Raw genomic sequence first — 26,198 nt, forward strand, 5'->3', positions numbered from 1 at the left:
CAGATTCCACGATGGCAATTCTTGAGATGAGCTACTGACAGCTAATTCCCACTGTTTTCTAGTTTCTATATCTAACTTTAAACTTAAAATATATATTACCATTATATCCCATTCTTTTACATTAATACCTAATTGTTTCAAAGCATTAAGACATTCATTACTTGTGTCTAATAATTCTTTTAAGGCACTCGATGACTCAACAGTAATGTTTTTTTGACTCATAAATCGCGACAAAATACAACTAGCCAAGTACTTTTTATTGTTATATCTGTTTTCTAATTTGTTCCAACATATCATATAATTTTCCCCGGTAATAGGCACATGCCGTAGCAGCTGCTCTGCTTCACCTGATAAGTGGCTCTTAAGATAGTGAAGTTTCTGCACTTCATCGAGTGTCTTATTGTTATGAATTAGCGAAACAAATAAGTTATAAAAGCTAGTCCATTCGGAATACTGGCCGCTAAAAATTGGTAACGAAATTTTGGGTAACTTTATATTGGAAACATGTTGAGAGGCATCGGACATCTCATTATCTGATATACTTGCGTAATTATTTTTCAACTTGCACAGCATTTCTTTTAAATCCGATTTATATTCAATGTAAACATCTTCAGTTGACGAATACAAATCTTGAGTGTGATAATCAGATTCTTCCAACTCATTTGGTTTACACTCTTCAATTATTCTTCTATGGGTGGAATAAAAAGATGACCACAATGTATCAAGAATCTCTAGTCTCGTCTCCACATAAGAGCTGGTAAGTCTATCCTTGGGAGTCTTTTTAAAATTACGCCTCGCTTTAGAGAGACTAGAAATAGTATCATACTGAAGCTTAAACAACGAACTCATCTTGTATGTGCACTTTTAGACAATCTCTATAGGTATCTATTATTTTCCCCTTTATAGAAGATTCAAGATACAGATTACTTACAGATTTGTCACCACATTAAATAAAACTGCATTTTCTATCGGTTGATAAGTATTGATACCTTCACGCTTTGATGATAAAAAACACATCTGTTTCATTGGGTTCATGCTATGAAGCAATAGTGAAATATCCGCCATTAGATGCTTCCGTATGTCGCTTGCGGAACTAGGCCGCAATCCGGCTCGAAGGACCATGTTCAATGAGGGTCCAATTAAATAAAAATACCGTGTCCTAGGCGAACTAAAAAAGAAAAATTTATTCCTCCATCTTACCAACTAATAACAAAGATAAAAAAACATAGCAACCGAACAATGCCAAAAATCAAAAGAGTCCATAAACTTACAACAAAACTTTATGCTTGGACACACTGAGTCAATTAATCAAATGTAATCAATCATAACAGTTGTTTTAGAATATAAAGAGACAGATCATTATTAATTTAGTTATATACCTATGTTATTTCCTATCACGCTGATACGTTAGTAGTGATTTCAAACTTAATTATCCTAATAACTGTGGCTCCCGGCACCAATAGAAAAAAGAATATGACCACTAAGGTTGTAAACACTTATGAATGTGTAGTTGTACTCTTACACGCAGAATCTACTGGACGGTTTTCATAAAATTAAGAAAGCGGGTGGAATAACAAACAGAGTTATTTATCTCCAAATTCACACGGGAACGAAGCCCCGGGGCCATCTTGTATTTGATATAATTCATATTGCAAAACTTGCATTTTAAATTCTAAGTCATTTTAATACCTTAAATCTTACCTTATCTTGATGTATCCAAATAAAATTGTCGAGAAATGAGTCAGTTTCGAAAATACTGACAAGTCCCGATCAGATGTATAGCATAATGATAGTATTAAAATAGTATCCGGTTAGCCCAACGCCTAAAAAACATCACAAGTTTACCATTTTAAAACTTTTAAAATATCCTAAATACAGAAAACGTATACGGTTTGCAATTTGTCGCATGACGCCCATGGCAATCTGCCAGCACACATAAACTATCACGATTTAAGTTATCTAACACATTTGTGACTGTTCCATGTCCAAATAAATACGTTATATCACATACCTTCATTGCGCTGACTTGGCAAAGATTTTAAAACTTTCAACACGCTTTAAAATGTTTTCAGTTCGGGAAAGACCGTTCCGTTTCACTTAAAGTTTTGACATGCGAAGAGCTGTCCTTTGATTTTTCTTGTCTCGTGTCAAAACTTAAACTCTCTTTCATTATTTTTGACTTGGACTGGCTCTCAAAAATTTTTTAATTGTTGATTGAACCATGTTTATAATAGTTGTCTTATATTTTCTATAAAAATACTCTAAAATAATAAAATTTATTTTTATACTTCGTAAATCTTAAGTTAAAGGTTACTATATAAAAAAAGAATAGGACCACTCTATCTCCTTCCCATGGATGTCGTAAAAGGCGACTACAGGATAGTCACTAAGGTCACTATAAAAATCATCTATTCTTATATTCTATATTATTTTTTTAGTATTTAAAAAGTATTTTTTTACATTTCTGACCAAGTTTGAAGTCGTATCCTTGTCAGTGAGTTATAGTTAATTAATAAATTAAAACTTTTATTTACAAAATTTAGAATCTCAATATTAAAGTGAAAACAATGCAAAAATTTCAATTCTTGATAAAAATGCGCTCCATCTTTTGCAATACCAGTCGATGCAACTGAATATGCAATGATGCGTTTGTTACCGTTGGGAAAACAAAAGGCTTTCCGACCATTCCGATCGCTGCATAATGTAAAATCTATTGTGTTGTTAATGTAAATTCAAAACTTCCCGATTTTTATTTTTTGTTCTGGAATATTTCACATCCCTTAATAATTTTCATATCTTTTGGTTTCACAACATTTGTTGACGTCAAATAAATTACTTAAAACTAAATTTACTGCGGCTTCCAAAGCGTCAGTGCAAAAGAAGCGGAAACATACGACACTGCAGCATTTTCTTCACAATTATCCAAACTTAGAATAGAAATGTGTACGAAAGAACACATTGTTATGATTAATTGATTTATATGGAATTTAAATAATAACAGATATAATACAATACTTGTTCCAATACTAAAGGATCGTCTTTTGTAATGATTCCTTTTTTTAAGTAAATCATACATACATACATACATAAAATCACGCCTCTTTCCCGGAGGGGTAGGCAGAGACTACCTCTTTCCACTTGCCACGATCTCTGCATACTTCTTTCGCTTCGTCCACATTCATAACTCTCTTCATACAAGCTCGGCGGTTTCGGGTACTTTTGACCTGACCCTTTACCAGGACGTCCTTAATTTGATCAAGATACGTTCGTCTAGGTCTTCCCACTCCGACCTTTCCCTCCACACTCTCCTTGTATATCTGCTTAGTCAACCTGCTTTCATTCATCCTCTCCACATGACCGAACCATCTTAACATACCCTTTTCTATTCCTGTAACTACATCTTCTTTCACATCACAACATTCCCTTATCACGCTGTTCCTTATCCTGTCACTCAATTTCACACCCATCATACTCCTTAACGCTCTCATTTCCACTGCATTTATTCTGCTTTCATGCTTCTTTTGCCATACCCAACTTTCACTCCCATACATTAATGTCGGGACCAACACGCCCCTGTGCACAGCCAGTCGAGCCTTTTTGGATAGTTTCTGACTGCTCATAAAGGCATGCAAAGCTCCATTCACCATGTTCCCCGCGTTCACTCTCCTTTCAATATCACTATCATACTTGCCATCTGATGTAAACTTTGATCCTAGATATACAAACTCTTTCACTTGCTCCACTTTTTCTCCTCCAATCAAAATATTACATGCTGTCATTTCTTTCTCCATTTCAAAAACCAGTGTTTTAGTTTTACTTACGTTCACTTTCATTCCTTTCTCTTTTAAAGCTTCATGCATACAGTTTACCATCTCCTGTAGCTCCTCCGCTGATGACGCCAGTATAACCTGATCGTCGGCATAGAGCAGACATTTGACGAGTAACTCACTCATCCTTAATCCACTTTTAGACTCTTTCAAATCTGTCAAGCAGCTATCCATAAATAGGTTGAACAGCCACGGTGACGCAACACATCCTTGCCTAACGCCTTTCTCAATCTTAAACCACTCAGTGTGCGCTCCGTTTATCCTGACACAAGCACTCGAATCCTCATATAAGGATTTCAGTGCTCGTATTAAGAGACTGCTCACCCCATGCATAGAAAGTGCTGACCACAATTCATTCCTCTCAACTCTGTCATAGGCCTTTTCCAGATCTACGAATGTGCAATAGACTTTTTGACTCTTGGCCAAAAACTTTTCGGCTATGCACCGCAAGGAAAAGACCTGATCAGTACATCCCATTCCCTTTCGAAATCCCGCTTGAGCATCCCATATTTTGTCATCAGTTTCATTCCTGACTCTATTAATCAATACCTTAGCATACAATTTGCCGACGACGCTATGCAGGCTTATACCACGATAATTTTTGCAGTCCAGCTGTTACCCTTTTCCTTTGTAAAGTGGCACGATAACAGCCTTACACCAATCTTTTGGTACTCGGCCGCTTCTCCAACACAAATTGAAAAGGCAGTACAACTGACTAGCTACTACGCCTTTTCCTGCTTTAAGCATCTCGACCGACACTCTATCACACCCAGCAGCCTTTCCCGCTTTCATACTCTTAAGTGCTTCCACAATTTCGAACATTTCAATTTCGCCTTCCATCTCATTCTCTTTTTCTTCGCTATAGCAGAAATCTTTCTTATTTCCTTCCTTTTTTTCAAATAAACTTTCAAAATAGTCCTTCCATATCTTTAGTACACATTCTTCTCCTTTCACAACGCTACCATCCTGGCATCTGATCCTAGTCAGCTCTCTGGTTATAGTATTTCCTCGGGCTGACCTTACGGATTTCCAGAATACTTTCAGATTTGACTGAAAGTCTTCTGATAGCCTTTTATCAAAATCCTCTTTATACTCTTCTTTCTTTCTAATCACAGCTTTCTTAACCAAATCTTTCATTTTCTTATATTCCTTACGTGCTTCATTCACATCTTCATCTATAACCTCTTGTATTCTTAAGTTAGCTTTTGCTGCTAACAAATCCAGCCATGCTTTCTTCTTTAATCGCACAAGTTCTTGCACATCTTTACTCATCCACGCATTTTTGTGATTTTTTCCTTTCCTTCTTCTACTTACACCACACACTTCAACAGCTACTTTCACAATTCTTTCTTTAAATTCCTTCCATCCATCTTCAATATCGCTCATTTCCTCTAAATCTTCAAATTCATCCTTCAGTCTATTAATATACTTCTTACCTACATCCATATCTTGCAAATTTTCTACTTTTACTCTTTCCAAAGCGCTGGTTTGCTCCCTTACCCTGTGCCGCCAGCGATTGAAGATACCCCTTATCCGGGATATCACCAGTAAATGGTCCGAGTCAATGCCAGCACCGCGATATGCACGGGTATCCAGCACTTTGTTCTTCAATCTTTCATCTACAATCACAAAGTCTATCATACTTTTTAAAATACCTTCCACTCTTGTGTAGGTGTGGATCTCTTTATGTTGAAACATTGAGTTCGACACAAAAAGATCCCACTCTAGACAAATTTCTAATACACTTCTTCCATTATCATTCACCTTTTCGTCACCAAACGCACCAAGCACCTTCTCATATCCATCACGCTTTACACCCACCCATCCATTAAAATCACCTAACATAATAATCTTCTCATTTGGCTTGGTAACTTTCAATACTTCTCTTACACTATTCCAGAACTCTAAGTAAATCTCCTGTGACTTTTCGGGATTTTGTTCAGATTAAGTTTATTAAGTTTGACGTGCCGGTTCTTTTATTTTATTTTTTTATAACTCATGGTAAAAACGAATGTATGTAAGATATAAATGCATTCAAACAAATCCTTTTTTTCGTTGAAAATATTTTAAGCTGTTAATAATATTTTTTTTAGCGATAAGCAGTTATGTTCTAAAACAAAACAAAAACTTAAACTATAAATAACTATTTAAATAATGTTTTGGGCGTCAAACAAAATCATTTTATATTTTAACACTAGCTTTTCCCGCGGCTCCGCTCACGCACATTGTAGTTTATCGCAAATCGCACAAGAATCGTACTCTTTCCGGAATAGACTCAGTAATCTTAACCTAATGAGTATGTCAAAATTTAAAAAGATTTTTCACGAAGATTTAAGATGAATAGCGAACCAACATACAAACACATTTTCCCGTTTTTAATTTTAGTATGGTAGAATTTCTAAATCACGTTTTTTTTTTCTCTTTTTTATCTTATGTTATCATAATTTGAAAAATTAATTAATTTTTATGTTCGAGATTATGTTCGTAATGAACAAGATGACATTTTGTTCCGCAGGCGGTGTCAGACTCTATGCTGGAGGAGCTGAAGGCGTGTTTCATGGAGGCCTACGACGACAACCAAGATGGGAAAATTGATATACGAGAGGTTTGTGTAACTTATTCTAATTTATAGCCATTTTAGTTACCCAAACGGGAATAAAAACATATTATTTAATACATGAAAAATACACATAAAAACACAAAAAAATTATAGGACTAAGTACTCCATCTTTTCCCATGCTAGCATGCAATGTCGTAAAAGGCGATTAAGGGATAGACTTATAAACGTGGAATTCTTCTTTTAGGCGATGGACAAGCAACCTGTCACTATTTGAATCTCAATTCTATCATTAAGCCAAACAGCTGAACGTGGCCTATCAGTCTTTTCAAGACAGTTGGCTCTGATTACCTCTGCCAAGGGTTTTAAACGTGATTTAATCAAATTAGGGACGCCCTGGCGAAAGGTCAGGTCAAGAGTACCCTAAGCTGACGACCTTTATTGAAGAGTCCAGCGGTTTGGCCGTGGAAGCGTACCTACTGAAAGACAGATTTCAATTTTTTTTATAGTCTGATATTGATGTACAGGTTTATAATTACAGAGATATTTAATAAAAAATTACAAGTCATAAACAAAACGTGACTTTCCAGTATTTTTTAAAGACTCTGTCTACCATGCAAGGGATATAGACTTTATGTATAAATAATTTTCAGTTGGCACAACTGCTGCCTATGGAAGAGAACTTTCTGCTGTTATTCCGGTTTGACAACCCCCTGGAGTCCAGTGTGGAGTTTATGAAGGTGAGTATGAAAAATCAGACCTACCCCGACCATGTACGGTGGTGTCGGGAGATAGCTGCGCCTTAATTATTGTATGGCAGGTGTAGGCAACCTTATTTATTTATTTATTTATTTATTTATGTACACAAAATTATATACAGGAGCATTTATTACAATAATTCTAGTACAAAGGTGCTACTTATTTCACAAGAAATCTCTTCCAGTAGACCCATGAGAGGAAAGATGAATTTTAGAGCGGTATGGCGTGTGCATAAATAACGTTTAACATATTTAACTAAACATACATGCTAGTACTTAAATAAATGACAGTAATAAACTACATAAACATACCAATATATATATAATATATATAAGTCTATTTGGAGAGATAATAGTCTTTAACTCGTCGTTTGAATGAAGAGAGAGTTTGGGAATCGCGAATATCATGCGGTAAGGAATTCCACAGTCGTACAGCATGAGTAGAGAAGGAGAAAGAGTAGAAGGAAGTCTTGTGGGTAGGAATAGTAAGAATGGTGCGCAAATGGGATCTGCAAGGAGAATTAGACGAATGACGGAAAGAGAAACGATCTTTAAGATAGGAAGGAAAGGCGGGATTAAATAAAATATTAAAAAGAAGACAGAGAATGCGAGTATTTCTACGAAAGCGAATGGGAAGCCATTTCAGCTTAGTACGGTAAATGGAAACATGATCGTATTTTCTTAAGCCAAAAATGAAACGGATACAGAGATTTTGTAACCGTTCCAATTTATCCAGTTGCTCCTCTGTGGCATCAAGATAGCACGCATCAGCATAGTCCAGAATAGGAAGAATCAGACTCTGCATGAGAGAGACCCTTGTTTGAAAAGGTAGGAAATATTGAAGGCATCTTAGAGTATGAAAAGAGTAGTAGATCTTACGACTAACCTCCTTAATATGGGCCGACCAGTTAAGGTTTGAATCTATAGTAAGACCAAGGTTCCTTGCAGATTTGGTGAATTCAATTGGAGAACCATTATAGTACAGGCTTGGCAGTATATCAATGTTGATTTGATTGCACATATAATAACTACCAATTATCATAGCCTTAGATTTGACAGGATTAACCAAGAGACCATAACACTTCGCCCATTCAGAAACCCGATCAAGTTCCGCATTCATCTCCGCAATGGCTGTCAAGGAGTCTTTCTCTTTAAAATGACAATATATTTGTAAATCATCAGCGAAAAGATGATAATTGCATGTCAGTAGTTTAGAGACTGATGTTATAAATACCGAAAATAGCAACGGCGAGAGTATACCGCCCTGAGGCACACCAGCACTAAGTTTACACCAATCAGAAACCGACTCACCAACACGGACAAGCTGTGATCGATCGCGAAGATATGAATCAAACCATGATAGGGAAGAGGGAGAGATATTACTTGACCGCAGCACGCCCAACAAAACGTCAAAGTCAATAGAATTAAATGCACTAGTGAAATCCAGTAACACAATCAAAGTGAGTGACTTATTTTCCATTGCCCAACGGATGTCGTCCGTTACATTAATTAGAGCGGTAGTTGTGCTATGTCCAGGTCTGAAACCAGATTGAAATGGGCTAATAAGATTATTTTTATAGAGAAATGAAGAAAACTGGTTGTGTGAAAGATGTTCAAGAACTTTAGAGAGGTATGGTAAAATAGATATAGGACGAAGGTCAGAGAAGGATGAAGGATTAGAAGTTTTTGGCAATGGTATAACATTAGCCCGCTTCCAAGCCAAAGGAAACGTACCCGATGAAAATGAATAATTAAAGATGTGAGTTAGTACTGGTAGTAGTATGGGTAAAAGTAGACTGATCATCTTGGAGCATACTAAGTCGTTTCCCACTGCATCAGAAGAAATATGTTGAATAGCTTTAGTAACGTCATCTTGAAGAACTGCAGAAAACTCAAAGGCAGGATAAGTGGGGGTGGGTATATCTAATAATTTGGAGAGAGTAGCAGATTTAATAGTTGGATCTAAACTTATAGGGGGATGTGAGAAATGTTTATTGAGATCATTAAGGTTAAAATGAGAGAAAGTAGAAGAAGAGGATTTTCCCACACCAACAGACCTCAAAAATTTCCACGTCTCGGCAGGGCTTCGATTCACAAGCGATTCGTGGAAGTAACGTCTCTTGGCGTCACGACATGAACGACTACACCGGTTGCGAAGCATCTTGTAAAACTGCAAATTACGTTCAGACGGACATCTCTTATATCGCCGTTTTGCTTTATCCCTGCGTGCCATCCACTCCTTAATTTCCAAAGTAAGCCAAGGGGCAGGTTTATGTTTTACTTTGACACGACGCAATGGTGCATGGCTGTCAAATAATGTGAGAATCATGGTGTTAAGAATTTCAATTTTATTGTTTATATTATTCTCATTGAAAATTAAGGTCCAATCAATGGTCAATGAGTCCCTAGTCAATGCCTCCACGTCAATACCCTTGAAATTTCGGACAGTTCGGTACTGTAACTTACGCTTAGGGGCACGAATCAGGTATGATAAGTAAAGGAGATCGTGATGTGAAAACGGAGCAGTAAGTTGACCATGACAGGCGACATTGTCAAGAGAAGAGGTAATTATAAGGTCTAACAGGGATGGGACGATGCCCGGTGCATGATGTGTTGTTGAAAGTGGTAAGATATTCAAGTTATAAGAAGACACAATGTTTTGAATTTGAAGGGAACGAGAATCGTTTTTAATGAGACACGTATTAAAATCACCCATTATAACAATGTGTTCATAGATGGGACGAAGTTCATCTAAAAGAGAATCAAATGTACTGAAATAATTAATATGGAGACTAGGAGAATAAAATACCGCAAGAAGTATTTTAGCGTGAAGCATATTCAATTCAAGGAAAATAAATTCAGCAGTTGCTGAATAAGTGGAGGGGGAACTGCGTAGAATTTTATAGGGAATTGAATTTCGGATGTAAACAGCGACACCACCACAAGCTGCACCAACTCTGTCATTGCGAATAAGGTTAAAATTATTTAAATCGACAAGAGAAGAATGTAGTGAGGGTTTTAGGAAAGATTCCGAAACAAGTATTGCATCTAAATGAGCACAATCAAAAGAGGTTACGAAATCTGGGAAATGACCAAGGATACTTTGTGCATTTATATGTACAATATTAAAATTTCGAGGATAGTCAGAAAAAATCCTAGACAGATCATCGCATAATAGCTGTCCAGGTGTGAAATCCGTATCCGCACTGAGAAAACTACAAGAAGAAGACGAGCAAGAAAAATAACTCTCGTTAATATCCATAAAAAGACAATTAACAAAATATTAATAATTTAACAAAAAAATAATAATAATATTATAATAATAAATAATGTGACTATATTAATAGGCAATAAATTACCCGCCAAACTCACCCATTGCTCACTACTCACAAAATCTAATAATTACAGTTCCGCAAAATTTTTACAAATATAAAAGAATTACAAGTTAAGGAAAAAAAGAGAAACTAAGAAAAAGTGCTACAAATATTATGGCTTGGAACAAAACGCAGCAATTAATAATTATACTCTGATGACAATGACATCTCCACAGCAGAAATGACAGTGGCAGTATTTGTTAGTCCAAGGTGACAGGTGAATGACAATCATGATAATGACAATTGGATTAAAAACATGACAGACAATAACAGACTGTGAGGTGTGACAGACAACCTTCTTGGTAAACGCCATAGCAACGGTTGCCATGATGTTGTTTGTTATTGATATGTCAATATTTTTTTTATTGTTAGATGTTCTTAAGATATACGTTGAATAATATAGACATTTTAAATTGATTATTTTCTCCTCTTTCCTCCTTCTTTCTTCTGTAGGAATAAATAATTTTAATAACTATACTTCTTACAGCAGGTGGCCCCATTATTTACGTTATATTATTTACGTTACTTTGAGTGCTATCCGATACTTTTATGGTTAAGGAAAACAACGTGAGGGAACCTGCCCAGGCAACTGAATGTGTAACTGTAATCCCACTTAGAGGTTACGTATAATGTACATATTATTTTGTATTTGCAAACAAAAAGTTAAAATCTCCCGGATAATGCCTCTACTTATCCATTCATTATTTTAATAATAAAAAAATTGTCTCGAATATGCAAAACGCGCTGTTGACCTTTACCAAAACTTAAAATAGCATTAGGGTGACCGTTTCAAAATTAGATAATCAATATTTTCAGATTTGGCGCGAATATGACACCGATGGCAGTGGTTACATTGAGGCGGATGAGTTGAAAGTAAGTTTTTTTTTATCAAAATATATAAAAAGTTATTCTGGTGGGAACAAGTCAATTGAAAATGTGATAGACAGTTGCCAACACTTAAAATATGATAATTTTCGTTATGCGATAAAGCCTGCCTAGTTAGTGTCTAGCTATGGTCCGGAATTCCGCTCATTTATTTTTTAATTTGAAAACAAACTTAATTTACCTTACGTCGTGGGTACTTACAAAAATCTTCTGTCTAAGACCATTACTTAAATGACAGATGTAAAAAAATTGTATTTTGTTTTGTCTGATGGGATTGATACTCGTACGAGTATTGTCATGTTTCCGATTAATCCAATAAATTTGACAACGCGTTCTTCAGTAATGATGTCCGGTTAAGTAATTTTTCTTGACCGAAGCACACTTTAAATTTTTCATTACCTACTTGGGCCACCATTATTCTTATCACTACGGTTAAATTTGACGATAACTGTAACCAAATTATATGATGGTATTCATGATAAACTCATTTACTTTAAACAGCATAAATTATAAAGGGAATTTTTTGAGAAAAAACTTGGCCTGACCTTTACCGTTAAAATTAACTCAATTTCTTGATCTGAATTTCAAATCAGCTGTTATTTTCAGAATTTTCTGCGTGACCTCCTGAAGGAAGCCAAGAAAATCAACGATGTATCCGAAGACAAGCTTATTGAGTACACAGATACTATGGTACATTTGTGTTTTTTTCTGCAGTACTATCGTTATGCGAAACTTTCATTATTCGGTATTTAGAAATCAAACGTATTGAATAGAAAGAGTTTCTTAATTTGAGTCTAAATTTTTTTTCTGTCTTCTTATATTTTTCATAATATATTTTTTCACCAATATGAATGAATTTTCGATTGTAAAGATACCGAGATATTGACATTAGAGTATGATGATATAAACAGAGAAATCGAGAAAAGTCTTTAATTAATTTCTTAAGTAGTTTTAAAATTGTAATAAAATTTTACTTCAATATCTTCTATTTTTATTTTATTTTTACAGCTGCAAGTATTTGACTCAAATAAAGACGGCAGGTTACAACTATCAGAAATGGCCAAGTAAGTATTTTTATATCTTTTGCTTTATTTAAAATCTGTCGGAAAGCGGCCCCGGGTCCTGCAGATAAGGGTGCTACAGGAAAATGAAAAGTTGAGAAACAATTTAACGTAATTACTTATCCATTTTTATAATCTTTTCCTAATAAATTGCAAAAGTTTCTTGAAAATAAAATTCCAATTTCGCCTCGAAATCTAATTAATTTGGGATTTGGATTATTGAATCGGAATGTGAGATATTGCTGGAAAAATCGCAGGATCATAGCGGATCCGAAGATTTTATTGGAATTTTGTTTTAAAGTATCATATTACATAAAGCTTACCTTTTTTGTCCCTTTAGAGGGGTGGGGGAGAAACTTATAGATATTATAATTTTAAAGAAGATAAAATTAAGAAAAGACAAATAACAAAAGATGCCATTAAGGTCCAAAGGTCTATGAAGTCTTTAGTTTATGATTTCACACTTTACCGAGGATTTCATATATACTTTTAATTATTATAATATCAAGTAAATATCAAATTACATTAAAATAGCCAGAACAACTTTTAATGGCTCTAAAGAAAACCAACAAGCGTATGCAAAAATATGTGTATTGTGTAACAACAATATGACAAACACATTTTGTATGCCGCATAATGTATGATTAATTCGGCCCTGTAACCGTATAACTGCGAGGGACATAATACCTTACATATTTAAAGAACAGACCCCAATGGAATTATGTTATAAAATATTGCGCATTTTTTTTTGTTACTTTTTATTAAAAAAATAATAATATATTTTACTTAGAATAACTTCCTCTTTCTCTTTTCTCATGTCATTTTTGTACGAGTATGTTCTCAAAAATTAATGATAATTACCCCCTATATTTGAACGATATGTGTCCCTATATTGTATGTTAGGTACTGTGCCTACCTCTGGTGCACAGTTGCATTATTTAAAGAAAATATAGTATAAAGTTACGTAGACGTAGACGTTCTACGAATGTATTTCGTAGCACCAGACTGCTCTGAAGCTACGCGCTACAAAGCTACGCGCTACAAACTACGCAAAACTGACTTTTTGTTTCTGAAATTATTAGCTTGACAGGGGGCTTCGCTCCCGTGGACATCTTATTTCTAGAAAATAGTTTCTATAAAGTCTGTCCTTATAGGTTATCAGCTGAATAATCATTCATCGTAAATTTTAAATAAACGAAAAATAAACCTAACTTCTTCCATTGAAAACTGACTTTTCCTGTTAATTATATTTCGTGTATGCTTGTAATAAGTTTTAAAAAAGCAATTAAGTCTTGATAATCATCATTAATTTTTTAGATTGCTACCAGTGAAGGAGAATTTTCTATGCCGGCAAGTATTTAAGGTGAGTGACACTTCATTCCCGCCATAATTGCGACGCCGTCCATTTCGTTCATGCGGCCATATTGCCTGATTAGGTAGGTGTACGTGTTTAAAACTAGACTATTTAAATTGCGAATGAATATGGTATAAATTGTTATTTTTACCTGTGAACAAATTTTAGATAGGGACGATTGAAGTCTTTTATAGAATAGAATAGATTTATTTTCAAAATTGGATACAAGGTATCACTTATTGACGTCACATAACTTAAATCTAATTATAACTACTACCGCTTCCAAAGCGCATGTGTAGAAGAAGCGGCGGAACAAACTACACTGCAGCATTTTCATAGGACGTCAATTTACAAATATAGATCTCTTAAATCTAAATCGTGGACGAATGCACATTGTCTACATTAAAAAACATGTATGAATGTAGAACTGATTATGTCAATACGAATATTTCGTCAAATAAAATAAATATAAAATAAAATATGTACATACTGTACAAATTATGTCCAGATCATGTCAAAAATACACAAGCATTTAAGAGGCCATTATGTCCAGCTCGGGCCACACATGTTTATCATTAATATAATCATCCGTGCTGTAATAGGCTTTCCTACAAAGCTCAACTTTAATATACTGTTTGAATTTTCTATCATTCATTTCAAGAACACTTTTTGGTAATTTATTATAAAATCTTATACAATTAATAAGAAATGATTTCCCTACCTTAGCCAGCCGATGTGCTGGGATCGACAACTTGTAATTGTTCCGCAGTGATCTACTAGTACATTCACCTACTTTTTTGAAAGAGTCTAAGTTTTTCCTAACATGCATGATGTTATCGAATATGTATTGGGAGGGCAAAGTTAAAATATTTAGGTTTTTGAAAAAATCTCTAAGGGAATCTCTTTGTTTAAGACCGTAGATATATCGAATTGCCCTTTTTTGTAAAATGAAAATAGTTTGTATGTCTGTTGCTGATCCCCAAAGCAGTAGACCATATGACATTAAACTATGAAAATAACTAAAATATACTAGCTTAGCAGTTGCCACATCCGTCAAATGCCTAATACGACGAATAGCGTATGCTGCAGAACTAAGCCTTTTAGAAAGTTTTAAAATGTGAGCATGCCATTTCAAATTTGAATCTAATGTTATTCCTAAGAAAGTAGTACTATCAACAAAATCTAATCTTTTACTACTTATACTAATATCCACATTTGCCTGCCGCACATTGGGAAGTGTAAACTTAATGCATTGGGTCTTATTTGCATTTAACAGTAAGTTGTTGATTGTAAACCAGTTAGAGATGGCGGCTAAAGTGCTATTCACATCATCACAGATTTCGCTACGGCGGTTCATTTTAAAAATTAGTGACGTATCATCTGCAAACAACACGATGCCAGTCTGTTTCTCAATCATGCAAGGCAGGTCGTTGATATATATCAGAAAGAGAAAAGGTCCCAAAATGGAACCTTGCGGTACCCCAATTTTTACCGTCGCTCCTTTCGATTTTGTATTATTTAAATCTACCGTCTGTAATCTATCACTAAGATATGATTTAATTAGTTCAACGGCAGCAGTATCGAACCCGTAATGAGCGAGCTTGAGCAGAAGAGTTCTATGATCTACGCAATCAAATGCTTTGGTCAGATCGCAAAACACTCCGATGGCATCCTGTGAGTCTTCCCATGCATTGAGAATATGAGTGACAAGAGCCACACCTGCATCTGTTGTACATTTCCCCTCAGTAAAGCCGTATTGCTGACTATGAAATAATTTATTAGACTTAAAGTAACGCTGCATTTGATTAAGCATGATTCTCTCGAACACCTTGCTCAAAATTGGTAAAATTGAGATTGGTCTATAATTACCAGGATCTGATTTTTCACCTTTCTTGAATAATGGAATTAGTTTACTATACTTCATTAAATTTGGAAATATCCCTTGGTCAACACAATTATTGAATATATAAGCTAAGTCCCCAGCTATAATATTTATAATATGACATATCACAACTACCGACATACCCCAATAATCCTCAGACTTTTTCAGATTAAGTTCTTTAAAGGTATTAATAATGTCAGTAGGGTCAATATTTAAGAATTTAAATTTGGAACTGCAAATGCTGACATTATTTTTAAGTAGAATTTCAGCTTCATTAGGGCATGAGTCAATATTAGAAGTTAATTCCAACGGTATATTTGTAAAAAAATGTTCAAATAAATTTACTATTTCTGTTGTAGAGGTAATTTTCCTATCATTAAATTTAATTTCATTAATATTTTCTTTAAAATTACTTCTACCAGTTTCCTTGTTTATAACACTCCAGGTTTCCTTTGTTTTGTTAGGAGCATTAAATACTTAATTAACTTAACTTATAAACTTATAAATTATATACTTCCTTATACCTAAGTTTCTGATTATTGACTTGCGTTTGTCATAGTTACACTAAATACTTAGATACCTAATTATAGTTAATAGGCGGTTCCCGGTCCCCGATGTATTGTGGTGGAGGGTGCAATCAGAAACAGTTAAAGAAAGACAATAAAAAAACTTTCATTACAATACAAGAATGTTTAAGATATCGTTGTTAGGTAATTATGCTATAATAATCTCAGAGATGTATAGCATTAGAATCGATACATATACATATGTTATCGAGCAGCTTTTTATATATTCTACTCGGGTTCTCGACTCGAATAGATCGCGACTTTCATTACCACGAACAACAACTACGTGTACGGAATATTTTATTGCGATCATCCGATTTTTCTCTATACGGAGTTTCATCAAGGTCTATTTTCGAAACATTTGGAAAATTCATTTCAGCCAGTAACATTGGCCTTGTCTCAATTTATTTAGTTTTAAATATTTTGAGAATGCAAAAGATTAGTCTCAATCAGAGTTTGATTTTTAAAAATAGATTTAGAATTATGTGCAATGTAAATGTTCATAGAGTAGATTTTTTTATTTTCTAGATGGCACAGCATATTTTTCACTGAGCACTTGTCTTATATACATACTTTCTCTTCTCACGTCTTTAAAACATGTTTTATACTCATAACATAATGTCGTAAAATACATAGTCAATATAAACATACATCATCCACATATCTTAATTATTTCATATTAATACTAATAATATTAATATACCTAAATGAACTTTACTGATACTCCACAATGATATCCCTCCAATGAAATAAAAAGATTGTATGATGATTGCCAAATGAAAATTTTCCAAGTACCTTTGATAAGGAAATGAGCAAAATCGATAAAAAAATGAATGGTATTAATACACTAAACTTTGTAAATTAAAAAATTAAGAGATATTTATTATATTATTAATAATCTTGTACAGAAGAGATCATGATTGTTGAAAAAGAAAATAAAGTCTATGCTTCTTAACAATTAAAAAATTTGCGCCTTTTTAACTTATTATTATATATGAATCTTTTCTAAATTTAACTGTTTTAAAGTTGGCCGTTAGGTCGCCTAAAACATACTTCTGCCTTTTAAAAGCTCTTGGATCAAAGCATGACGTGTGTTTGCCTGTCTGTCTGTCTGTCCTAACACTGACGCTTGTCTCGCACTGCACACTCTAGGAGGGCATAGAGGTGAGTTTTTACTCTGTCCTCGAGCACTAAATATACATCTATCGCTTGTGTAATGTGGTAAAAAATGTCAAAATAAATTAAATTGATAATTGAATGTGAATATTATTCAATTACATTATAATTTTTTTTTTCTTAATTATAGATATATTCATATTTTTGTATAGACTGTATTAACAGTCCCTGGCCTCGAAGTATAATGGCAGAAGGTGCAACTGGGAACACGCAAAAATGAGAGAGAGACTGAATAGGCTATTGCAATACATTAACTTACCTCATTCACCTATATAAACTTAAGTTACCTATATTAAGCTCCAAAAGGTTTGTGTATTTATAATTTAATATTTTTATAAAAACTAACAAAATTACCTACCTTTTACATTATATATTTTTTAATTAAAAAATAATTTTAATATAAAAATCTTATTATGTTTTCTAAACTCACAGAACACTTTAAATAAAACACTACTCTAAGTCCACAACTCTGCAGTTAGGTAAATTTTTAGATATAGGCTGAATGTTGCCAGTATCTGTGTGTGAATTGCTTCTTATTTTGCTTTGTTATAAATGTTGTGACATACCGCCTTATTTCGTCAAGGTGAAAAACTATAGTTTAAACTAATTACCTTTTTAAGTCGCCTCGGAAATATTCGGCACAGAAAAGCGCACAACCTACCGCCGAATCAAATCGAATGAAAACTCAACAAAATAACGACCTTTTATCAAATGCATGATTTTAAAATCCAAAAACAAATTGTCTCCTGCTATCTTGCTCATAATAGCGGACAGTTCAGTTCGATGTTCAAATGGATAGGCTCAACCGCACAAATATTTTCGCGCCACACAAAAATTAAACTTCTTCGTATGACATTAGCGTAACCTATCAAGGTGGTAATTCTGTATGTGTCCTGACCTGACACAATGTCCCAATTATTAAATTTAAATTATTGTAGTACATTAAGGTATCTGTTTTTTATAAATGTCATTGTTTGTAAAATAAGGTATATCTAAAAAAAAAGTTACGTATGTAATGATACTTACCTATATTATTTTATAGGGCGCCACTAAGTTGACGAAAGATGACATAGAAAGGGTATTCTCACTCTACGACAGGGTAAGTTATAACAAACATATCACGTCTCATCCCCTAACGGCGAAGACAGATCTCTTTAATAAGTACTTAAAAGATACATTCATACGGATGTTATTATAATAGAATTGATATTTAAATAGTGATAGGTTGCTAGCCCATCGCTTAAAAGCAGAATCCTAATTTTATTAGCCTTTCCCAAGATGACTTTTGCGCGGTAAAAGAAGCAGCTTTATTTAATATGAACGTATTATTTCACCCAAGTTTTTGACACACAAATTTTTTTTACTTCGATATAATGACGTACATTATTGAAATAACTCGACCATACAATAAATTCAATAATAATTTTAAACCTCTTTTCCAGGATAACAATGGTTCTATAGAGAATGAAGAATTGCGTGGTTTCCTCAAAGATTTATTAGAACTTGTGAAAAAGGTTCGTTCTTCTGTTTTTATTTTTTATTATTAAATTTCGAAATTCTTTGAAGTATTTCATGTAATATAAAAAAAAATTAGAAATAAACCTTTCGTATACTTAAACCATAATTATGCGCTTAGCGTCAAAATTGTATCTCACTCTTAAAACAAAACAAAACTTATTTATTAAAACAAAAAGAAGAATCAGTTATGCCAATCAAAGTAACGAAAAGCAATGAAAATATTTATTCGTTATATTTCTCTAGATTATTAAATTATTTCAGCTACAGACACACATTGCATTAAGTGTAAATACACATACTTATTAGTGTCATATAATGTTTCAGGATTACGATGCCCAAGATCTTCTTGAATTCGAAGAGACGATCCTGCAGGGCGTAGAGTACAGTAGCGACGGAAAAATCAGTCGAAGACAACTAACTATGATCCTACTCGCCCTAGCCAAACATCATCAGGAGGAAGAACCACTGACACCATAAGAAAATTCACGGATACTCGCCACTCCGTCCCGATTCCCGAACGAATTTGTAGTGCGATTTCGATTAACCGATTTAGCCGCATCTCAGACAAGGCTGCATCGAGCAGATGTTGTTGCTTGGCGTTATGCCAGTGCAAAAATTTCGCGGCAAATTAAAAAGTTATGAAGTGCTGGGAAAGAGCATGCTATAGATTTTAAAAAAGGAAATTTAAAGTTGTAATCGTCATAAAGCCAAATCGAATGCCAAATATTTTAAACATAGCTTGCGTTCATACGCAAATATAGCAACATTTTAAAAACTATTTTCATAAATCGTTTAGGTAATAGAAAACAAATTTTAAATATCAATATAATGTAGTTGTACATATCATTCCATCACACAAATTTTACAGTCTATATCTCTGCTAGTTATTCAACAAATTGTCGAATTTATTAATGAGAGTTTCAATGAAACATGTATGTTTTTCATAAAATTCAAATAAAATAACGAAGTACCTTATTGAATTTTTTGTAGCTTTCTAGAAACTAATAATAATATTTTAATAAAGTTTATACTAACTCCTAATACCTACTCCACTTTAAATAATATCTATCTGTAACCTGACAGCAAATAAGTACAAATCAGTCGGGTCTAATATTTGCAACTAGGAATGTATATTTATATCCTTGTTCTTTTTTAATGTTTAGTTGTATTAATAAATAGAGTTTACTTTTTCTTTATTTTTCATTATCCCTTAGAGGTATTTATAAAACCAACCAAAAGTGAAAGCAAAGAGTTGATTAAGGGGAGTTTATGAAAATGGTTCGATGGTTTGTATGAAAGAAAACTGTTTTCCATTAATTCCGAATTGTAATTGGCAATGTCGATTCTTTTCTATCACAAAGTAGAGACGTTTATACCTACATAATTTCCTACCATAATCTCTATTTGAAAATTAATAAATTAAACTGATTGTCTCTAACTAACGCCTTGAGCGAGTTTGAATTCATACTATCTCATTACATACTTACATGACATACTTTCATTGATATAATGACCATTTTGAAATATGAAATTTTATGAATTATCACACAGTTGTAATTAAATCGTTTATTATGCGTTGGAGTTCTTTATCTCAAGTCATCAAATTGAACTTTATTTGCCTGCACGGGAAGAACGTACCCAACTTACCTATTAAAAATTTATTGATTTCGGATTTCGACTAAGAAGTTAGCCAATGTGTTAGTTTTGTCAAGCAAAAATGTCTAGGGATATAGATTCTTAACAAATTAAATTAAACCTCGTATCTCATACGAATATATAAACGAAAGAAGTACATATATATATATATATATATATATATATTTATTTGATGCTAAGTGATTTTATTTATACTGGCAGTGCCCTCGGTGCATTGCAAAGATATGTGAAGAAAATAAAAATAATTGTCTATGAATTCGACGTAGCTTTAAATAAGTCCTTGAGGAATTATTTACTAACGATGACAAAGTATTATAAATATATATCTTATCTTATAAACACTTTGTAACTTTCTGAGTTTGATGAAAAAGAAAAAAGGATAGACTAAAATAAGTCGTATGCCTTGCCAACGTTCGTGAATAAACCCCTGGTCTGAGCTTTAAATTCTAATCAATGTCGTTGTCTTAATTCGTTGGTGTTTAGATAATTTAAAATAAGAATTGCACCTTCGCCCCACATCTATTTAGGTAGGTACGTAAGTTAAAAATGTGTTTACACCAAACCTACCGTATTGAATGTTTTTTTAAATAATCCGCCAGCAAAGCGAAGCCGAGGTCTATAGGACTTAAGCTATAGATGTGTGCATATATTTACCTAAATATAAAAGTAATAGGTAAGATGATGATGATAAAAAATTATTTACATACACAAATGGTAAAATTGAAAAATAAACAAGTTATAGAAAGTTGTTTCGCAATTCAGGCTCTTCAGAGTAATATTCAATTTAATTCCGAATCGGATGTTAGGTATCTCAACAAACTCGTTACAATGAAACTACCTAATATCTGTAAAATAAGTATGTGTTGTGACGAAATAAACTATTTAGCTTTAAAACGTCTCTACAGATAAAACAAAAGCACAAAGTATAAGTAGAATCAAATAATTATGTTTTTAGAATGTAAGAATTTACAATTTGGTCACTGCTACAAATGTTATGTGTGTACATAAGTTTTTATATTGAAGTCTATGCCTGGAATAAAGCATTTGCGGCCGGAGTAGATTTTAAAATTAACAAAAGAATAAATTATTTTTTTTGGCCTAAGACCACAGTAGTACAAAGAACATTATTCATTCGCAACCCTGTTTTTTTTTTTATTCTACATTTAAAAAACTTCGATGATTTGATTATTTGATCTCTATAATCAAAACCATAAGAAGTAACATATTTTAGTCGCAAAGAAAATATTTTTAGTGGCTAAGTAAGAACAGTGATCAGCTCATTTAATTATATTTAGGTACCAAGAAAGGATGAAACCTAGAAGTCCTGAATATTCAAATACATTACCGTCTGAACTATCTGAACCTATAATGTAAATGCTTATTTCATCTCGATAATCTCAAAAATGCTCTCACTAAACTCTTTATAGAGTTTGTTTATTTCTGAAAATGCTAATGATATGTACAATTGTACATTACATGAATACTTTAATACGAAAAAGACTGGATGTGGACGAGTCGCTCGACCAAACGGGAGTTTCTTTGATTGTTAAATGGTGGTTTTATATTTATTAATATATGGTTAATAATAAATTGATGTTTAGAAATATACATATAAATTTGTTGTCTAGTTTTTGTTTTAGAATACATTTTGAAGCCATGGATATATAAAAATTAGATTAAGTAGGTATTTCAATATTTCGTAAGAAAATACATTCGCCTATATGAACAAAATATCAGGTATAGTTTTTATAGTCCATGGCTTAAAAAGTCATAAGTATTCTTACTTAGTTCCCATTGCCTGGCACTACATGTTGATATTAAGGTTGAATACGATATTTGTTATAATATATTTATATTTGTATATATTTGTGTTTCATTTACTCGTTTATCTTTAATTATTAGAACATCTTGTACCTAATCACTATACCTAACGGTTACTAAAACATAATCAAGACTTTTTCACCGATATACCCAAGGGTATTCCAAGAAATAATGGTCTATGTAACTCCTAAAAGTAAATAGATATTGAATCAAATTGCTAAGCATGTTTTATAACTGTTTGACTTCAAATTTTGTTCCTAATAAAAATAACTTAGGTATCTATATAAATTTATCTAAACTTACTAATAAAATCATAAAAACAAACAAGAAATAAACTTGAAAACAACATTTATTTATCAAAAAGAATAATTTGTAGACAATTGATCAAACGATCGTATAAAAAACATATTAAATTTCTCAGTTTCTTCTAAAATTTATTTAAACATCTGTATTGTTTTAGCTTAATAATGAGGAAAGACAAAGAGATTTGTTAGAGTCCGTTACGTACAGCCATTTAAACTACGAACACCTAATCTATATAAAATATAGTCTATGAGTTCATAGAGAGAGTATTTTTTTATCGGCCCCAAATATCAATCAAATAATAGAAACCGTAGCCTCTGGCGGACTGTACCCTGATAGTCACATTATTGTACCCTAAGCCTCCTGCAATGAGGTAAGGATTGGCATACTGTGTGTAGCCAACTTCGTTAGCTTGGATAGCGGTTATTCTGTTGGTTGCGTTCCCACGGAAAATGTAGTCTTGGTACTGGACTGCATTGGGAATCGCTGGCTGGTATAGGTATGATCTGAAAAAAAAATGTAAGTTCTTTAGCAAGATATTTAAGATTCAAACTTTCTAAGCAAGGAAGTCTATTTCACAAATTCACAAAAATATGTTGAGATAAAGAGTTAAGCAAAAAAGGTAGGTAAACTTCTATCATCATCATCATTATCAAAAAATAAAATCCTACTAATCCTACCTCTACTAAAACTTACGACTCATTCATGTTGTGAAACATTTAATCTGTATATTTTTAGGCTTATCACTACTATGAAATCATTTCTTAGTAATAATCATAAACAATTAAGTCATTAATAAATCAAGTGGTGATGATAATCTTTGAACGATTTTCCTTTTTACCGACTGCGTCAGAATAAAAGTGTCATGGCTTTCTGGCTCAATGGATGTTAGATGAAAGAAAAAGCCGGTTTGACAAAAGCCTTACACACCCTAGGCCGCGAGCAAAAATGTTGACTATTTGAAGGAGGTTTTCTAAAAAAATTCAAAAACTAAAAATTTTTCTAGGTTTTGTTGTACCACTTTTACTATCAAACCATCATATCACAACCATAAAACTTTTGTTAAACGGGCATTACTTTTAACGGAAGTGAAAGTGCTAAATTAAAATAGTTAGTAGATATAAAAAATGGTATTTTTACATTTGGGGAATATAACGGAATAAATTGTTAATGTCAATGTAAACATGAGATTCGTCTTTTAGTTTATTGGGCTAGAAATCTGTCACTATTTGAATCTCGTTTCCATCTTTAAGCCATACAGCTAAACGTGGCCTTTCAGTCTTTTCAAGACTGTTGGCTCTGTCTACCCCGTAAGGTATAGGTAACCACTGTATTTCATGTACGTAAAATATCTTCCAAGCACTTATTGTGTGATAGATATGTGAAGAAAAACCACAGAAATTGAAACAATAAAGGACTTCTATTATTCCCGGTTTCCATGAGACAAACAGTGCTGCGCTCCTCCAAGTAATGCCTGACCACGACTTCTCCGTCAAGAGCATAGCACGAAAAAGAAGAAGAATAGAACTTACCTTTGCAGCAGCCTATCTCCAGCGCTGACGTACCCCAAGTTGAGGTTGTACCTCAGGGCAGGTGCCGAGGCTGGTTCGGGCAGGGGGGCCTTAACTACTGCACTGTGGGTGATACCCAGCACAGCGACCAACGCAAAAAGAAATACGGCTTTCATCTGAAATAAACAAAATACTTGTGATAATAATATTTTCTCTATGGGTAGATGGCATCAGTTCTAGATATCTCTCCCGTTTCTCGGGAATAAACGTAACAGAACAATATTTTACTTACAAGCATAAAAATTATTTATATTTAACATTTATTATCCTACAACGAGATTTTCAATGAAAGATAATACGCCTTAGTACGTAATGTGATACAGCCGGAGTGACACGAAGATAGCAATAGGTACTTATCTGATTCAATTTCCGTTCAGATAACATATTTATGTATAAATATTCTATTCTATTCTATTCTATTAAGTCGATAGAATGCGTGTAGTTCTTGACAATTTAGAATAGAACTCTCTAGACGCTCCTTCCCAACAATGAACCATGTTAAATACATATTTACTCGTACATTTACGCCTCTTTCTCGGAGGAGTAGGCTTGTTCTTTCAACTTACCATGATGTTGATGACGAATGTGGATAAAGTGAAAGAAGTAGGTATGCAGGGATCGTAGCAAGTGGGAAAATATTGTCCCTGTATATAATTACAATTATATTATTGCTTACCTTTGAATTATAATAGATTCACCACAGTACTAGGTCGACTATAACTGTTGCAAAACATGATAAGTCAACGCATCCCTGCGTATTTATAGTTATAAAGAGACAGTCGGGTGATAGCGATAAGATAATATACTTATTACCTATCTAGGTAGTTGGTGAATCATGGTGGTCATTAAGCCGACAAGTTGCTGTTAAAACCTGAATTTGGGCAAACTTAACTTGTTTCATATGTACACACTCATAGGTAAATTTATTCTGTACTGGGTAGACAGATCCAACAGGTTGCTAGCCCATCGCCCAAAATCCCTAACATACATAGGTATAAGTCAAGCCTTTTCCTTGATTTTTGTTAGATAAATAAATAATTCTAGGTATTTACTTGTGTTTTGAGTCGTTTGTTCCCTTAAAATTAAGTGCCATGTGACTTAATCAAAATACAATTAACAAAAATTTACTTCGTGCTAACATGTATGCGACGAAATAAATTAATTATGGAAATAAAATATTTTCCAAACTTCTTGTATCAACCTTAGCATATTCCATTGCATTTTGGTTTCAGGGCCATATTTATTACTTAGGTGTTTCTACCTACATAAAAATCCCTTTCATTTACCAACTTACTTATAGCGATATATGTATATCTACAGAAAAATAATAAGTTTCGGGTTTTACGGTAACATAACTAGCTTTATTTAGCCCGGAATTAGCACCTTGGAATTACCAAAATCCAAAAGGGTATTTAATACCTACTTATAAGCCTTTTCACTCATTTCGGTAATCGCTGCACCTATTTATTTATGTATATTGTTTTTCTATTATAGTTTTTATGTATGTATATTATAATTATTTTATTTTATATTTTGTGTAGGTATAAATATGTATATTTATTTAGTTTAACCCCACATAAAGTTCTCTGTCAGACCCAATGGTTGACTGGTAGATAATGCTTCCAGCATTAAGGCCGCCAATTGTACTATAATTATATTTGTATTTTGTGCAATGAAGTTTAAATAAATAAATAAAAACCGGCCTATAGTGCTGAGTAGAGCAACATAAAAAATTGGCAAGATTTTTTTCCTAAAACTTTAAAATAAATATATATTCATACCAAATTACACTTTCTACCACTTATGGTCCCTGTAGACAGGCAGAAATGGCCAAACAAGCGTACAGAAAGATAAACATACTTTTTCATTTTCCTTATTAATAGATATGG

The 26,198-nt window shown here is 33.3% G+C and overlaps 2 protein-coding genes across 2 annotated transcripts in view; one reads left to right on the forward strand and one right to left on the reverse strand.

The window, feature by feature from the left end:
* LOC106135947 (calbindin-32) overlaps positions 1-22,477 on the forward strand; it is a 61,972-nt gene extending 39,495 nt beyond the window's left edge. The window contains exons 4-12 of the mRNA XM_013336369.2: positions 6,343-6,432; positions 7,038-7,124; positions 11,333-11,389; positions 12,008-12,091; positions 12,410-12,465; positions 13,780-13,825; positions 18,483-18,539; positions 18,883-18,954; positions 19,283-22,477. Of these exons, the coding sequence (XP_013191823.1) occupies positions 6,343-6,432; positions 7,038-7,124; positions 11,333-11,389; positions 12,008-12,091; positions 12,410-12,465; positions 13,780-13,825; positions 18,483-18,539; positions 18,883-18,954; positions 19,283-19,435 (702 nt within the window). The 3' untranslated portion in view covers positions 19,436-22,477. The remainder of the gene's footprint in view (positions 1-6,342; positions 6,433-7,037; positions 7,125-11,332; positions 11,390-12,007; positions 12,092-12,409; positions 12,466-13,779; positions 13,826-18,482; positions 18,540-18,882; positions 18,955-19,282) is intronic.
* A 289-nt stretch (positions 22,478-22,766) lies between these two features.
* Positions 22,767-25,132, reverse strand: LOC106135948 (probable salivary secreted peptide). The gene is made up of 3 exons (XM_013336370.2): positions 24,986-25,132; positions 24,271-24,425; positions 22,767-23,244 (listed from the first exon to the last, which is right to left on the reverse strand). Exons 2-3 carry the CDS (start codon positions 24,423-24,425, stop codon positions 23,013-23,015), a joined length of 387 nt encoding a protein of 128 aa, XP_013191824.1. The 5' UTR covers positions 24,986-25,132; the 3' UTR covers positions 22,767-23,012.
* Between the last annotated feature and the right edge of the window lie 1,066 nt (positions 25,133-26,198).

The sequence above is a fragment of the Amyelois transitella genome, chromosome 24 (assembly GCF_032362555.1).
Source record: "Amyelois transitella isolate CPQ chromosome 24, ilAmyTran1.1, whole genome shotgun sequence".
In the NCBI taxonomy this organism is placed as follows: Eukaryota; Metazoa; Arthropoda; class Insecta; order Lepidoptera; family Pyralidae; genus Amyelois; species Amyelois transitella.